A 14,195-nucleotide genomic window follows, 5' to 3' on the forward strand; every position below is an offset into this window, starting at 1 on the left:
AAAAATACTCCCCTAGATATTTTCGTATTGCGTAGGTACTCAAATTAAGTACATTTTCCGTTTTCATATCGATGCGCTAATATATTTGAAACATTTAGTTTATCAGAATTAAATAATTGTTATCTAATAATACTTAAATGAAATAAACATTGTAATGTAGCATTGGCATAGCATGAAACTTTGTCAGTATTTTGAAAACCACGTATAACCCAAGAAGTAGTACTTTGTCGAACTTTTTGATCTGACTGTTGAACGGAAGTTATTATTTTCGGTAATGTCCATGACACATCTTTAATTTTACGATAATTCTTTTGAAATAGTAACAATAATTTGTGCTTCTGGTTTATGTAGTCGTTTAGCCGATTATATTCAATAATTGCTTCTTCACTAGTTATTATTGATAAAGAATCATGATTAATCAAATACGCATTAAGGTTCACTTTCGTTACTAATTTTACTTTAATTTTATTTTAAAATTAGAATTCTATGAAGGCATTGTCAACAGCAGCTTAATGGACAAAACGCTTTATGTATATGTTACACGTATGACTGAAAAAATTTGAAAAGCTGAAATGATCCCTTTTTGAGAAACGATCTCCAGATCTCGGTATCGGCTGCACCAATTTTTTTCGGACTGATCGCAATCGAGAGATACCGACGACGTATAATAAAAGTGTTTTTAGATCTTTAATTGCGGCTGTAATTTCTGAGTAATTTTAATCTAAAGTATATAAAAATTTAAACGGGCCGCTTGACCGCTTAACGTGTGAACGTCATTGCATATATGTTCATGCCGTTACCAATTCGCGAGGCTATAAATCATTCACATTCACACGTATGTATGGTAAATGACAGCTATAAACGAGTGCCATCTACCGTCCAAAATATGAAAAGGAGATGACTTTTGAGGAGACGTATCTTACAGGAAAATTTGACATTTCGGATTTCGCATCATGATATCTCCGTTCGTGGGACACGTAGAGGGAAAATAAACGTTTATTATACAATTCGGACCCAAATTATCGATAGAACTCATATTCAGAATTCCATCGGTCTAGCCTTTATTAAAAAAACCGAGAATTTCGGGTACTCGGATGCCCGCAACTCGCTGACTCGCGTAAATACACTCGTGTCTCGCGCTGCGCACCCACTTGGCGCGAGACACTACCGTGTCTCTTGATAAATTTACTATTTCTTCCTTAATTTTATTGTGTTCTATTTCATTGTGTTGTATCTTCTTTTTATGTAACCAAAGTTTGGTAGCGCGCACGAAGCGTCTGTTATGTTCAAGTGCTAATAAATAAAAAACAATCAATACTTGTAAAAGATAAAACAAATGCTTGTGATATACATTATTTGATGGAAAATATTATATTTATTTAAGTATAATATGTGATTCGAAATTAGTGCCTGATTCGTATTTACCCTAACTCTTTACTGCAGAATTTGGCAAAGGACTTGTGAGATTGGGGTTGCATTCGATTTAGACGTTTTCAGCACTTCTATTCTTATTTTATGTCTAATAAACGAAGAAGACAAAATGATGATTGATGAGTTTAAAGCACGTGAGCGTCGAAACCGAACGCAAACTATATATGGCCATAGCATTGGTGAATTCTGCAATTGCGAATTCTTGCATTTACGAAATACTCATAAGACATTTATAGTTTCCCAAGCAACACAATTATATTTAAAATATATTTAAAATATATTTTAAACGTAATTGTGTTATATTTAATACACATTAAAAATTGTTTAATAAATTATATAAATTTAAAAATGAACATTTAAAATATTTGATACGCTTTTAAAATTATTCGATAAACATTATAAAATCGTTTATAAGATATTTTATATTTACAATAACATTATTAAACGTTTTTTTTACTAGTTTAAAACATAATTTTAGACATTTTATATAAGATATTCGATAATTTAATAAATGTTTAATAAACATAACGTTAATAACGTTTATTTAACGTTATATGATAAAAAAACATTTCTGCTAAATGTTTTTTAAATGTAAATTGTTTGCTTGGGTTACAGTCTACAATATATTTTTTATGTGATTATATTACAATTTGTCAACATTTGAAATTAATAATATTATAGTATCGATAGTTATAAAATATCGATTAATTGTAGGTAAATTTTTTATGTAATTTATCTACCGTTTTAATTAATTGATGACCGTAATTAACTGAAATTGCTTATAATTATTGTCATCATCGATAAAAATTTATATCCTAAATAAAACTCGATCAACTAAGAAAAATGCAATCAAATAAGAGGTAACAATAATAAAAATATATCAAAAATTATAATTTTAAAACTTTTTAAAAACTTCAGTCTAAGGATTCGAACAGCGAAAGTGTTCTTACTGATTGAAATTATTCTAATGAGATTTGACATTTTTATTGTAATCTAACATGAAAATTAGTTTTTTTTCTTTTTTTATGGCGACGAGAATTGTATTCACGAAAAGTGGAACTCATCAAAACTCTGTATTAGTTTTAATGTTAGATACGGTATTGAACGTATCTCTGAGCATACATTGCGTAACTTGTTATTTTCTGCATATGGCAAAGGTGCAAATACAGATGCCTCATGTACAGGGCATATTCCGTAATTACTTATGTGGGTCACACGGGACTGGTTCGTTTAAGATTTTATATTGTGCGCTTTGGTATTTTCATCTCGTTTAATTGAATGCCACACCTTGATCGATGATTTATCTATATTATTGCCTGCAAAAATTTTTCCTCCATTGAACGATATTACTAGAGATTCAAGTTTTATTAAGATATTAATTATAAGCTAATATAAATTGTAATTTAACTTGAAAATATTAACTTGATGTTTTTCTATAATAGTAGAAAATATTCTATACATACTCGTACATTTCTTTGAATACATATATTTCTTTTCTTTCATATATTTCCTGTATATATTGTATAAAAATTATTGTTTTACGTATCTAAAAATTGTTATAATTTAACTTAATTTTGTACTATTTCTATTTATATATCAAAATGTTTTTATTTTATTTATAAGATCTGAAAGATATCGGAATAAAAGTCGTAAATACAAATAAAATTATAGTATTCTTAAAGTATAATATAAGTACGAGTAAAAAATATGAATAAAATGCCAAAGTTAAATTGCAACTTTTATAAAACGTTTATTAGTATAATGTAATACAGATATAAATTATAATAAATATATCAATGTATTTTGTTTCTATTTCTTAGAATGATATTTATTATAGCTTTAATAAGTTATTATAATAATATTTGTTATAGCTTTAATAAGTTTTAGTAATAATATTATAATATAATTTTTTAATAATATTTTTTAAAATAAGTTTCTCAATGTATTTCGTTTCTATTTCTTAAAATAATATTTATTATAACTTTAATAAGTTTTGATAATATTTATTATAGCTTTAATAAGTTTTAATAATAATAATATTGTTTTTCAATATTTTTAAAAATAAGTTTTTCAATATATTTTGTTTCTATTTCTTAAAATGATATTTATTATAGCTATAATAAGTTTTGATAATAATAAGTTTTTTTTAAGTTTTGATGTTACATTTACATCGATCATATGTATCACACATACACGTTTCTAAAGACTATAATTGGTAATGCAAAGGAAAAATGTTAACAAGAGTTGTGCAAGAAATTTGACCATTGCTGTAGTTGCAGCGACATGCGATGTTTCTACAAGAATATTAAAAGTATCGGTCTTGTCAGCTGTTTTTTTTCCTTTCACCCAATTTTAGTACAGTTGACCATGGAAGTTCAATTCGATTTCAGTGTGCAAGCGACTTTCGCGAGATAAACACGATTCTTTCAATCATCCGCCAATATTATAACTTTTTATTAAAAAGTGCCTTTGAAAAAAATTGCGTCAAAACACATATACACATGTAAACATTCCTTATTTGTTAAATGAGAAGAGTATGCACAATCAGAAGTATAATAAAAAATATACCGAGGACTTACGTAATGAGAAAAATGTAAAAGAAACACACAGCGTATGTGAAATTCGTGAAAAACACGTATGGAAAAATTTCTGCGGACACATTACGACAAATTCAGAGCTTTCGAAGATTGCATCTCGGTAAGAGTAAAATGATAACTGAATTAAATGACTGACGGCAATAAGTACGCATTATCGAAATTTGAAATCCGTTATGAGAGTTCGGTGCACCCGAACTATGAACCCGTTCTTCAATATTCTTTAATATCGATACGACAATATAGTACGGAATGCAGAAGAGATGCAATCGTACGGTGGCACCATTGTGTCAAGATGTTAAACTGCTGATTAACATTCACTTCTCGCAACCTTATTTTGTATGACTCGTGTAGCGCTGCCCTGACCGTAAAATCCGTCAAAAGTATCCTCGAACGCTGACGTAGTCGACCATAATGCTATGGAGATCTATATTTTTTTCCGATGCAACTTAAGAGATACCGCAGTTGATGGTTAACATCGCATTACGGAGAACAAGATGCGATTGAGTGCCATATGAATGTCGTGCGTTACGAATAAGTTGCTGAGTTCTGTTTTTGTGTTAATTACAAAAATTTACGATCGAAGATACGTTTGAGTATCTTATATAATTTAAATGTGTTTGAAGATCGTTCGCGAATACATGCTGTAAATATATGTCGAAGATTCAGCTTCGACCGTAATAGGCATTTTAAATTTCTAGTATTGATTGTGTTTCTCATTTAGACCGTAGTCTAAAAATAAAGATATGTCGAAGTATTGAAAATATGGAGCGGTGCATCAAGATTAAAAAGATTACGTTATATCGCGACGAGCATGCAACTGTAATAAATTGATTTAAAAAATTGCAATAAATTCTGCCGATTCAAAAGTACGATTACCGAAAAAGTCATCAGTTACGTATTTAAATTAGTAATCGCATAGTCTTCTAAATCAACTTTACGAGACGAATGCGATTTCATAGAGACCTACTTCAATTTGACTAGATGTCCCAAGCTTTCTAAAGAGAAGAATCAGCAAACTGTTATACAAGAGATTAATAGAATAATGTATTAAAGAGAACTAGGCGCTGTAATATATCCGACAGAAGATTGGCGAAAATTTATTTCTTGCACGATAAGATCAGATTCATGATGTTCTGTCTGACGATCTTGTTTCTGGGACACGTTGGTGGAATTTTACCGCCGGCTATTCTGGAAACGGTTCATCACTTCTTTGCGGGATTCCCACCGCCCAACGATCTAGTACAGGACAAGGACGCGGCGCCCGGGCAACATTACCTATCTTTCGACTTCCTCGTGATTGGAGCCGGATCGGCGGGGTCCGTGCTTGTGAATCGCCTGACCGAGAATCCTGATTGGAATGTCCTGCTGCTCGAGGAGGGCAGGGATGAGATCTTTCTCACAGATATTCCCTTCCTGGCGTCGATCCTTCACGTTACAGATTATGCCCGCGTATACAAAGGCAAGTTGCGACCGCCAGACCCGTATGGTCGCGGTGGGTACTGCCTCTCGATGGTCGACGGCCGTTGCAAGGTAGTGACTGGTAGAGCGGTCGGTGGCACCTCCGTGGTGAACTTCATGATTTACTCAAGGGGTTCGCCGGCGGATTACAACGGTTGGGAGGCGCTCGGAAATCCCGGTTGGAGCTACAAGGACGTACTGCCCTATTTCATCAAGTCCGAGAGGTGCAGGCTGATCGATAGAGACGTGAGGTACGTGATAAATCGTGAGATACTCGCATGAGGATCATGAATTTATTCGATTTCTTGTCGTGAATCTTCTCAATTACGTTAATTCAATTACGTGTAATTTCCGTTATATTATAATGTTCGTGTAATTCAGAAATAATTATGCGTTAAGCATAATATTACACTCTTTCTCATACTTCGTCTTGCACAATTCTTCTCTCATGAGGTATCACGGATACAAAGGATATCTGGATGTCATGACTCCTCCTTACGCCACTCCTTTGAAGGAACGTTTCTTAAAGGCTGGTCAAGAGCTTGGTTACGAACTGATAGATTACAACAGCGATAGATTCATCGGTTTCTCAACCGTGCAAGCAAATTTACGAAATGGTCACAGAGTCAGCGCCAGCAAAGCTTTCCTCAGACCAATTCGCGACAGGACCAACTTTTATCTGTCTAAGCTCTCAACAGTAACGAAAATTATTATTAATACGCAAACAAAAAAAGCCGAGGGCGTCCAATTTGCGAAAGACCATAAAATATATTTTGTCTTCGCTACTAAAGAAATTATACTTTGCGCAGGTAAGCACTTAGAATATCATTAAAAGATATACTTATGGAACAAATGTACGATTTTAAATTCTACATAAAGCTTTACTTTAGCATTATCGAATTTAATAAAATATTTTATAAAATGAATTTTTTTAAAAGAAAATGTAATAAATATATATAAAAAAAAAGATGTAACAGCTTGTAGTAAAACATACATAGGTAACAGCATATATGGAACCAAGATTTTGCTAACGTATTTAAAAATTTAATTAGATGCGAATCTAAAAATTATTTTGTTGTATTAAAGTGATTATGTAGACCGCTTAAATTTATTGAATAATATGATTATGTTTAATAAAACTGATATTAGCGAAAGCTGTTAATATAAAATGTTTTCGTAAATAGTGTGCGTGTTTGTGTGTGTAATCGGGAAGTTGTAGGAACTATATATAAATAGTAGTTACTTTATAATAAATGAACAACGAATTAAACATTATTCCGTGAAAAAATTTTTCTTAGCACACAGTGCAAAACGAATATATGTGACTTGTAAAGTAAACATAATAAAAAAAACCTGTTTGGAAGATTGCATGATTCAATGATACATAGATATACTGAAAAATCTCGGTAATCTCGGTATGTATATATAAATTCACACCGAATTATTTAAACATAAAAAGATCCAATTTAATCGATTAAGGTTCATTTCTTTGTTATGTATTCACATGACTGTCTTAAAGATATTTTGTTTAATATTGAAAGATCTCGATATGAATGATTATTTCCGTGATAGAAAGGACTCCGCACAAAACATACGGAAAATAGGTTCTGATTTGATTGAATTTGTAATATGTTATAGTTTTAATCGTCCTGATCAAAAGTCTCCATGAGCACGAAGTAAAAAAATGGAAAATTTTTTGAGTTATTGTACATCAAATTCTGCCAAAACAGCTAATTCCATATACTTACCTGAAAGTACATTTTCGTACGTATTACTGACTGTGCATGTGTGGGTGTGTGCGTGTGTGTGCGTGCGCGCGCGCGCGCGTACATACAGGGTGTCCCATTTTAAAAGATCCACTGAAATATCACAACAAACACTGCGTTAAATCAAAAAATGTTTCAGACTTTTCTTTCACTTCGAGGGAATCACAAGATGGTATCATTAGTTTAATCTTTGTTTGGTTGCGTTGTGAAGGTCAGGGCAAGATCACTTTGAATTTTTTAAATGGAACACCCATTTTTCATTATATATTTTTATAGCTTACCTCGAAAGCCTTTCAAAATACTATAATAAACTATTTTTTCATTAAATATTTTTCGAGTTATAAAGTTTGAAAGTTACAGTTCCGTCGGCATTAGCATTACGCAAGATGTACCATGATCTTGCCCTGACCATGATACACCTTATCAGTGATTTTGCCCTGACTTTCACAACGCAACCAAATAAAGATCAAACTAATGATACCATCTCATGACTTTCTCGAAGTGAAAGAAAAGTCTGAAACATTTTTCGGTTTATCGCAGTGTTTGCGACATATTTAAGTGGATCCTTTAAAATGGGACACCCTGTATGTACACGCACACACGCACGCGCGCGCGCGCGCGCGCGCGCACACGCACACACGTACATACACACACAGTCAGTAATAGATACGAAAATGTACCTTCAGGTAAGCATACGGAATTAGTCGTTTTGGCAGAGTTTGATGTATAATAACTAAAAAATTGTTCATTTTTTTACTTCGTGCCCATGGAGACTTTTGATCAGGACAATCAGAACTATCACATTACAAATTCAGCCAAATTAGCCAGGATTCTTTCCATACGTTTTGTGCGGGAACCTTTCTAGAATTCTTCGAAGGCACAGTTACGATCATTAATACCAGAAAATGTAATTAATAATTTTCAAAAGCGCCTCGATTATCATAAAATTTAAATCTTATTATTATTTTTATATTTATTACTATTATTTTTAAAAACATTAATTTTTTTTTAAATACTACAAGACATCATTGTCAATCAGTCAGAATTGTTGGCTCGTTTTTATTATAATATTTATTTTTTACAAATTTATGTATATATGACCTTTTTTACTATATGCTAATGAAAAGAATAGGTTTCTTTTACAGTAGAACGTTTCATTAATTTTATTCCGTCAAATTATATTAAATAACAACTCTTTAATTTCAATAATTTCCTGGTTGTAATTTCCTGTAAATTAACACAAAAATATTTTCGAATTATGAACGCTTTTTGGAAAAGACGATATGTTCGAAAATGGAAGTTTACTTTATTTTTTTTAAACAGAAATGCAAAATTGTTTTAGTTCAGCTCATTATTTGTAATCTTTTTAAATCGAGAATTTCATCATATATTTCCGATTGCACAGGTACTTTGGGTTCACCACAGTTACTGATGCTCTCCGGAATAGGTCCAAAAAATCATTTGACTTCATTGGGCATCGATGTAATCGAGGATCTTCCGGTGGGATTTAATTTACAAGATCATGTGAGCATGTCAGCTTTAACGTTTTTAGTCAACGAGAGCGTGACTATTGTCGAGCCACGTTTGGGTTCGAATCCAATTAATTTTGTGAAGTACCTGACAGAGGGAAATGGTCCTTTGACTATACCCGGAGGCGCCGAAGCGTTGGCTTTTGTTAACACCAAAACTAATAATTACATGAAAAAAACAGAAATGGAAAAATCCAAATTCAACTACATTCAGCGTGTAAATACACACAAGTACGACAAGCAATATAGTAAGTGTTTGCCATCACACAAGTTAAAATTTCTTAAACAAACGAATCAAAATGATTAATTTTTTTTTAAATAAAAAGTCAAAAGACGTTTACTATTTTTTAAATATAAATTAATTATCTTTATAGTACACAAAAAAAACTTAAGAATTTATAATGATAATAAGATACAGACAGTATTTTATATATTTATCAAACAATAGGGAGTTTGCATAAAAAAAATAATACATTTTTTAAACCAATAACTCAATCAATTGGGCTCTTGAAATAATTAATTAAAATACATAAAACTAAATAACGGGCAATTATTAAGAGCCTAAAAAAAAACGCAGTAATTCGTGCGGTACTAATATACATATAATTGAAAAATTATCTATTACATGAACGTTTCGGCTGTGTTCAAGTCATCCTCAGCATTTTACAGTTCATAATCCTAACAGGAAGACGATCCAAAATTCAGACCATGGAGTGCAGTAAGCAAATCTCACGGATTACCTTATCCGGAGAGTGTGTGTAACCCTCAATTAGTTGATTAACTGAATGAAACTAAATCAAACACAAAATCGTTAGAGACATACATTGGAAAACCATAAATTGTATGGAGATCTACTTACTGTACACCATAACTGCACAAAAATATATATTCCATAAATTCAGTTGACAAGAAAGAAATATTGAATAAGTTACAAGACGACATAACGTTCGCAGTGTCAATCGTAAAGTCAACTGTGAAATCGACATTAAGAAATACAAAAATAAAAATAAAAATACAAGAAAGGAAACAATAATTGTCGTAAGTCATCGAATTGAAACATATTGTAGATAACTACTTCAGAATATTTAAACCAATCAGAATTTTTTGATTATGTTCGTATAAGCATGGTGCAAGAACTCCGTGTCAGATTTCAAATTTAAACCATTGTCTTGCATTTTGATATTCAGCATTTCCGATACTAACCTTTTACCAATATATCTCTCATTATCCAAAATTTCTGTGTTAACCCAATCAACATCTTTCTCACTACTACTCTTTCACAAAAAAGAGGTGTTCTTATGAGCATGGTGGACAGAGCCTTTTTATTATCTCATCCAAAATATCATAGTGACAATTTTAAGTTTATTATCAGGACATTTTTGGATAATGATTACCCTTTGAATTTTATTTTTGACACGATGAATTTACGATTAAGATCGCTTTTAAAACGTAAGACATTTAAACAAACTGACAAACCTGACATAGATAATAAAATAACTTCTTGGTTTACTATTCCATTTTTACCGTGTATTTATGACAAATTTAAGAGTGTTATTAAAGATTTGAATGTTAAATTATCTTTCTTTAGTTTGAATAAACTTGACAGAATTATTAAGGTACAAAAAGATAGACTTTCTCATGAATCGAAGAAGAATGTTGTTTACAAAATCAATTGTAAAAATTGCAACGCTTCTTATGTGGGACAGACTAGCTGTAAATTAAAGACGAGAATTAATGAACACAAAAACGACATTAACAAAAGGAGTGGGAATTTATCTGTTATTTCTGAACATAGGTTACAATTAGAACATGAATTTGATTGGGTTAACACAGAAATTTTGGATAATGAGAGATATATTGGTAAAAGGTTAGTGTCGGAAATGCTGAATATCAAAATGCAAGACAATGCACTATGGGCTGGGGTACCCGAAAAAAAGGCAAAGGTAATTTTCTATTTTTTCATTACCAAAGATAGTTTCCCTGTTTATAGACATGTTAAAGTACACTTTACCAAAATTTCAAATCATTACAGCTATTTGTCTCGAAATAGCAGACGGTCAAACACGAAATAGTAACAAAAAATGTTAACTATCAATTTATATCAAAAATGTGATTTTTCATGACACATAATTAAATTTCAATTAACCTATTTCTGTTTTATGTAAAGGAAGGTTACACATGTTAAAAACATGACCCAAACAGAAAATAGTCTTATTACCAGTTACTCTATGCTTAAGTTTTATGTTCACCAAGCTGTATTTAATATTATTGTACCATCTTCCGTTTAACAATTCCCCGAAATTCCCCTAGATATTCAACTAAACAAAATGTTAATGTCTTGTTTAGAACCTATACTAAATGACAGGTATGCACATTTTTGCACATATTTCGATAAAGGACTAAACAATGCGAATATGTACGTATATGCATAGACAGTGTGTTAACCCATTAAATCCCAACAGCATGCTTTTTCGAGGTAGTTCTTATTATGTGTTATTACTAAAAAATCGGTCTTAAAAATAGTCTTACATATGTTCTATTGATATTTCCGAGATTGGATCAAGAGTAGTCTAGGTAGTGAAAAATTTTGCACCCATCGACCCTTCAAATCTTAAAAAATGTCGATCCTTTCAATAAAAACAGTATTTAATACCACCTATGTTTTGGCACACTAATAGTATTATTTTATAATTACATAACTACGTCCGATCCACGAACACATCTCATTCGTTGCGCATACGAGCATATGGATAGTGCGATACGCGATCACTAGGGGGTTCATCAAATCTATTAGAGAAGTGGCGCGCCGTTTGGTATATGTTGGCGGTTATCGTAGCATTTTCATTACCGTCTCCCAGTTTATTTACTTCGGGAATATTTTTCTTCAGTATTAAATAGATTCTTTGCCATGCAATAAATCACTACTGCAGTAAAATGTCATCCAAAATGATAAAATTTTCAAAAAGAGAGATTTATAAACAAATCTCTGATAATCAGGGTGTACGTCGTTCGTTGTGAATTATATTTTATCTAGGCTAGAGATTCGCTTTGAAGATGTTAGTCTTTCCAATTTGATGAAATTGAAATCAGCTATAATGACACTAAAAACAAAATACAAACAGAAATATGCATCTGTTCATAGAATGAGAACAAGATTTGAAGAAAAATATGCCTCGTGGCTCGATTCTGAATTCCACCTTCCTGAGTTTAAGAAAAATAAAATTATTAACGATAATGCTTCTACGTCTACGCCTTCGACTTCTAATTTTTCAGATTCAGGTCGTCATAACATTCCTTTCGAGAAGAAATCGGTTCGAACGAAACGACGAATAGCTGGAGGTGTTAGCGCTAGCGTCAACCATGATCCACAAACATTAATTGCAGCATGCCGTTATGCTGCCAGGCGCTCTGGGGAGAAAAATTTATATTCAGAGCTGGCTAAATTATGACAATCGCAATGCTCAGAACCGCTGAAAAAAGCCAAAAAGATTACACCAAAAACGCCACTTGAAGCCTTAGGTTTTATCTTAGACAATTCTCTATCCAAAAGTGTGTATATAAATATGCGTTTAGAATCTAAAGAATGTGGTGCTGATATATGGCCTCCCTATGATGCCGTTAGAGCAGTAAAGGCTGAATGCCGACCGCCAAAAAATGAAGTTTCCATCACAGAAACTGAAGCTGATGTTTCGCTGCAATCACTTTTGAATCAGACCGCAAAACGAATTTTGCATATGCAAAAAGAAATGATATTGCATTGCGTAGAAAAAACTTCCTGTACGGATATCGACGTTGTTCTTATGTGTTCGTGGGGGTTTGACGGAAGTAGCGGTCATTCGGTTTATAAACAAAGATACCAATCTGTTGACAATGAAAATCTAAGAGATGAGGCTGATGGAAGCATATTTGCCACAACATTCATACCATTGCAGTTGCTTTCTGATTCAAGTAATATAGTGTTATGGTACAATCGAATGCCGCAATCAGCAAGATTTTGCAGACCCATTAAACTGCAATATGCTAAAGAGTCAGCAGCAATTATTAAATTACAGAAAAAAAATATTGACGAGCAGATTGATAAATTAGAGATATTTGAAATTTTAATCGATAATATTCATCGAGTAAGAGTTCATTATTCGTTATTCCTTACTTTAATAGATGGTAAAGTACTGAACATATTTACAGAAACAAAATCTACTCTGACATGTCCTATTTGTAAAGCAAAACCGCGCCAATTTAATGATTTAAAAAATAAGATAAAAGATATTTTTCTTCCTGATTGTAACGCATTAATATTTGGAATAAGTCCTTTACATACTTGGATACGCATATTTGAATGTTGTCTTCATATTTCATATCGAATTAATATAAAAGAATGGCAAATTCGAGGCGAGGAAAGAAAAGAAGAATTTTCAAGACGAAAACGTGAAGTACAAGCTATTCTTTTCAACAAGTTAGGAATTATAGTCGACAAACCCAAACCAGGGGGGTTTGGAAACAGTAATGATGGGAACACCGCGCGTAGAGCATTTGCAGACCCTGATGTTTTTGCAGAATGTCTCGGTCTTAATTTAGAATTAATAAAAAATTTGAAAACTATTTTAATTGCACTATCTTGCCAACTTCCCGTGGATCCTTTACGATTTGATGAATACTGTTTTTGTACAGCCGAAATTTATGTTGCTAACTACTCTTGGTATCCAATGTCTGCAACATTACACAAAATACTTATACACGGTGCTGATATCATTAAAACAAGCGTACTTCCAGTGGGCATGCTTGGCGAAGGAGCTAGTAAAGCTTGGAATAAATTTTATAAGCGTTATCGTGAATTCCACAGTCAAAAGTGTGGACGAAAGGAAAATCTTGAAGACGTTTTTTATAGATCAATGGACACATCAGACCCGATACTCTCTTCCACAAGGCTTAATTCACGCATTTTGAAAAGGAAACAATTACCTATTTCCCAAGAAGTCCGTAGCTTATTGGCAATTCCACAAATCGCTACAGTTGCAGTTATTGTTCCAGAAGAAACAGGACCTTTTCAAAATAATGATATTGATAATAATGTAGATGAAATTGATAATTCGGGTTTGTCAGAAACATTGTCAAATCTACAAGATTTGGAATTAACAGACGAAGAAACGGAAATAGAAAAGGAAGATTTTTAATTTTAATTTTAATTTTTAATTTTTAATTCTTTTAATTAATCGACGATAAATCCGTAATTATATTTCTGTATTTGATATAAAAATGTGTAAATGATAAAAATAGAAAAAAAAATTAAAAAAAAGAAAATAAAACAATATGAAAAAACAAAAAAAATAAGGAGTCTTAAAAAAACCTGTAACCTCCTCGCGGTAGACTCTGGAAACTACGGTATTCGACGCAATGCTGTAGGCTAATAACAGGAG

General features: G+C 32.0%; 1 protein-coding gene across 1 annotated transcript; it reads left to right on the forward strand.

Moving 5' to 3' along the window:
* Positions 1-4,649: 4,649 nt before the first annotated feature.
* On the forward strand, positions 4,650-12,230 carry LOC108764873 (glucose dehydrogenase [FAD, quinone]). Its single transcript, XM_018513275.1, has 4 exons — positions 4,650-5,737; positions 5,940-6,295; positions 8,658-9,029; positions 12,055-12,230. The coding sequence occupies exons 1-4, from the start codon at positions 5,154-5,156 to the stop codon at positions 12,228-12,230; spliced, it is 1,488 nt and encodes a 495-aa protein (XP_018368777.1). The 5' UTR covers positions 4,650-5,153.
* Positions 12,231-14,195: the final 1,965 nt, after the last annotated feature.

The sequence above is a fragment of the Trachymyrmex cornetzi genome, unplaced genomic scaffold, assembly GCF_001594075.2.
Source record: "Trachymyrmex cornetzi isolate Tcor2-1 unplaced genomic scaffold, Tcor1.1 scaffold459, whole genome shotgun sequence".
NCBI lineage: Eukaryota > Metazoa > Arthropoda > Insecta > Hymenoptera > Formicidae > Trachymyrmex > Trachymyrmex cornetzi.